Raw genomic sequence first — 3,700 nt, 5'->3', positions numbered from 1 at the left:
TTAAATATAGCTGTTTGTGACGTTTACCATAGAAAAAGACCCTCTTTCAGCTATATCACCAGTGGTATCAGAATGTTGTATGTTTGTGCATCGCACACTCCACTACAACGCATGGTGTAGTTACTACTTTGGACTGACCATCGCCTTGTAAAACTTTGTCAAACCTCCACATTCCAATTATTCCATTCTCTTGTATATCAATGTTTGGTGTTTTTGAAGTGTATTTCATTTGTTAAAAGGAACGGAACATACCATGGCTGTCGCTGGGCCTTTGGACCCTCTGCAGAGACTGAAGCATGATCTAAGTGATGTCCCCCACTCTCTCCAACTCGAGCACATCGTCAACACCAAACAGGAATTACGTGTTTCCATACTGGAACGAATCGAGTCAGAAGTATCGCAGCCATGTGGCCATGAAGAAGAAGAAATCAGACGAAACAATTTCTTATCACTGCTGCATTTCACCACTCGTGAAAAAGAGAGAGCGGTGGAATTAAATTCTAAAATCTGTGAAAATGACCCGACTAATATAACAGCATTAGTGAACAAAGCCGTGATGAAAATGGCGACTGGATATGAGTATGAGTCACAAGAAGCTGTCGAGCAGCTGCATAAACTGAGGACTAGAGATGACTACAAACAGTTACTCGTGGTTGCTACAGCCGAACAGGCGTACTGCATGTCTCGCATTGCCCCTTATCTCTATGTCAGAGCCATTGACCTTTATGAAGATGCCATTAAAGAATTTCCTGACCAGTACCTGTGGAAATTCGGGTGTGCGATGACTTGTAGGAGGTGCTTAGGGATGCCTAAAGGTATCAAGGAAATGACATCGGAAAGGGTTAAAGAGTTTTGCGAAAGAGCAGCGCGATATCTTTCTGAAATTACTATCCGCTGCCAAAAGCAACATCTGATAGCAAAAGCATTTGTGGAGCTGGGTTTTTTGTACCAATTGCTGAAAAAGGCAGTTTACCCTTTAACTCGGCAGATTGCCGACCAAGTCAAATTAGAAGGTCTATCACTGACTGCAGAGGGATGTTTTGATATGGCCCTTGAAACAGTCAACAAGGCCTCTCTTAAAGATGATTTCGTTCTTGGAAGATGTGGCAAACTTCTACTTTTTGAAAGACCATACCATCAATATCCTGACACTTTACTGGAGTGTTATTCACTACTTGAGCAGGCATATGCTATCAGACCAAGTTCATATGTTTGTGATAATCTAGCGAATATTTTAATCAAATTGACAGAGCAAAGCTCTAGTGATGCCGGTGGTCGTGGTCGTGGTCGTGGTCGTGGTCGTGGGCGCGGTCGTAGTAGTGGTGGCCCGGGGAGCCATCGTGGACAAAGACAGTCTGGGAAACACACAGGAGACACTAAAATGCGAAACAGAGATCGCTATGCTATAGGCTGGTACGCCTCCCAAGGTGGTAGCATAGCAGAACCGCAGAAGACACTTGCTGCTGAGACATCGCTAACTGCAGGGGCTGCAGAATCGGCCCCAAAGATGCAAGCGAGCAGTGATCTCATGTCAGATAGTGATCTGGCTCCTGAGTTTGCGAAACTCTCAATACAACACCAACTGCGAAGAGACAGATCTCCCAAGAGGCTGAGGAAAATACTTAACTCTCCAAAGCGGTTAGTAAAATACCCCAATCACGAAAATCTGACCAAGGCTGTGTCTTATCTTGAAGAATCAATTGATATGACCAAGGGATGCAATCACCACGCCATGTATACCTTAGGATTAACATATAGGCGACTTGATAAGGTGGAGACTGCAGAGGAGCAGTTTCGTAAGATCATCGCTGATCCGAGTCCTTCACCTTTTCACAAAAGTGTCGCATATGAACAGTTAGGCTTCTGTCTGTTTGAGAAGATGGAAGGCAGTCAGTATAGTGGTGAGCAGAAACAGAACTTCAGAAAGGACGGCATGCTGATGATGAAACGATCCATAGAACAAGCAGCCATTATTCTTGCTCAGAGTCCAACAATGGGAAAGGAGGCTTTAAATTCATGGGAGGCTCTACCCACGCTAAAACAGCTTCTAAAAAACGAACCAAACACGCTTGGCGGTGTCAAAGAAGTAGCAAGTCTGTGCGCACTAGTTGGTGACCACAAAGATTCCATAGAGTACTATGAACAACTGCTACCCGTGGAACCTGGCAATCCTTCTTTGCTTTCACAAGTCATTAAAGAATACATGTTTGCAAGAGATTTTGAAAATGCCAAGTCATGCCTTAACCTTCTGTTGTGTACACAAGAAGGGCGACAGATGGCGGACAATGAAGAAGATTTAGTTTACCAAGTTTATCTTGGGACTGCTAAGTACCTACTCGGCTCCGGGCCCACTCCTTCCAACAAAGACACTATACGGTCATGTTTTCAGAGTGCTTTTATTCACAGACATGGCTGCACGTCCAGTGAAGATGACGGAACCTGGGACGTCTTTGTACTGGATGACCCCGAAGAGACAGACGCTGAGGCAGACGCAATCCAGTCATGGTTCAGAGAAACCTGCGGCTTATCTGTAACCCGGAATGCTGATAATGCGTTTGCTTTTGAAATTGAACTCATTGCAGAAATTAATGCTATGAGTAAATGTAAATGTCTGATTGTCCTGTTGGGCAAAGAGACTGCCACCAAACGACTAGAGAAGCTTGTTGCAATTGCTCACCAGTGTGACGACCTGGACGTAATAGTTCCCGTACTGACCTGCCCACAAGAGATCTGTCAGAGCTTGATAGACAAACGCCCAGTAGAATTACCACCTGACTTTCTGACATGTCAGACATCTCAACCACTCATGAATATTTTTTTGGCACTTCTGAAGTTGGATTATACCAAATTTGCATGGTTTGATGAACCAAGCAAATCTAAAACACAATAATTCCATGTGCATAGACATTTGTCTCCCGTAACCTACCAGGTGTCTGACGTCGACTGCCCCGATGTGACATTGTGCAAGGTTATCAGGAGTCCCACCAGATCTTGCGATACGACAGCCAATACGTATCTTCAATCTGGCTAGCACAAGGTGACATTATACAGGGTTATCAGAAGTCCCACCAGATGACAGATGATATGGGTCTTCAGTCTGGCTGCTTCAGGCCACCAGGAACGAGTGTCTGTGAGTCAGGCAAGTGTCACTCTTCTCCAGTCTATTATGACACTTGATCACAATGCCAGTGTGGCCAGCACTACGAAGGTTGTAAACACTGACCGTAATTTACGAGGACATCTGATCCTTGACACTGATTTTGTGTACCTAGAGGGTACATATTATCACTGCTTATTTGATGCGTCAAACTGCCTTATATAAGAGCAGCTGGTAAAACATTTGTTTTTGGTTTTATTCGATCTGTAATATATTTTTCCCTTCCTTTAGCAATATGTTGTGTTTAAATGAGGTGGTATGTATGACTTAAACAATGATTAAGCAGTTGATCACAGTACCAATGTTACTAGTGCCATGATGATTGTAAGCATTGACTATAACTTATCAGATACATATTTGCGATTCCTTTGGTACAGAGAAGGTATACATTAACACTGTTTATTTATCACTTATGTTGTACTATCTTGCATTAGAGCAGATGGAATTGTTTGCACATGAGGTAGTGTCTATAACAAACAACGCTCAAGCAGTCTGTTATAACAGTTGATCGCAATACCAATAATACCACCTTCATGATGATTG

General features: G+C 43.4%; 1 protein-coding gene across 1 annotated transcript; it reads left to right on the top strand.

The window, feature by feature from the left end:
- The first annotated feature begins 253 nt into the window (after positions 1–253).
- LOC137257471 (uncharacterized) lies at positions 254–2,890 on the top strand. Its single transcript, XM_067794802.1, has one exon. It carries the CDS (start codon positions 254–256, stop codon positions 2,888–2,890), a length of 2,637 nt encoding a protein of 878 aa, XP_067650903.1.
- Positions 2,891–3,700: the final 810 nt, after the last annotated feature.

Source organism: Haliotis asinina, chromosome 12 (assembly GCF_037392515.1).
Source record: "Haliotis asinina isolate JCU_RB_2024 chromosome 12, JCU_Hal_asi_v2, whole genome shotgun sequence".
NCBI classification, from domain to species: domain Eukaryota; kingdom Metazoa; phylum Mollusca; class Gastropoda; order Lepetellida; family Haliotidae; genus Haliotis; species Haliotis asinina.
This window is presented reverse-complemented; position numbering and strand designations above follow the sequence as displayed.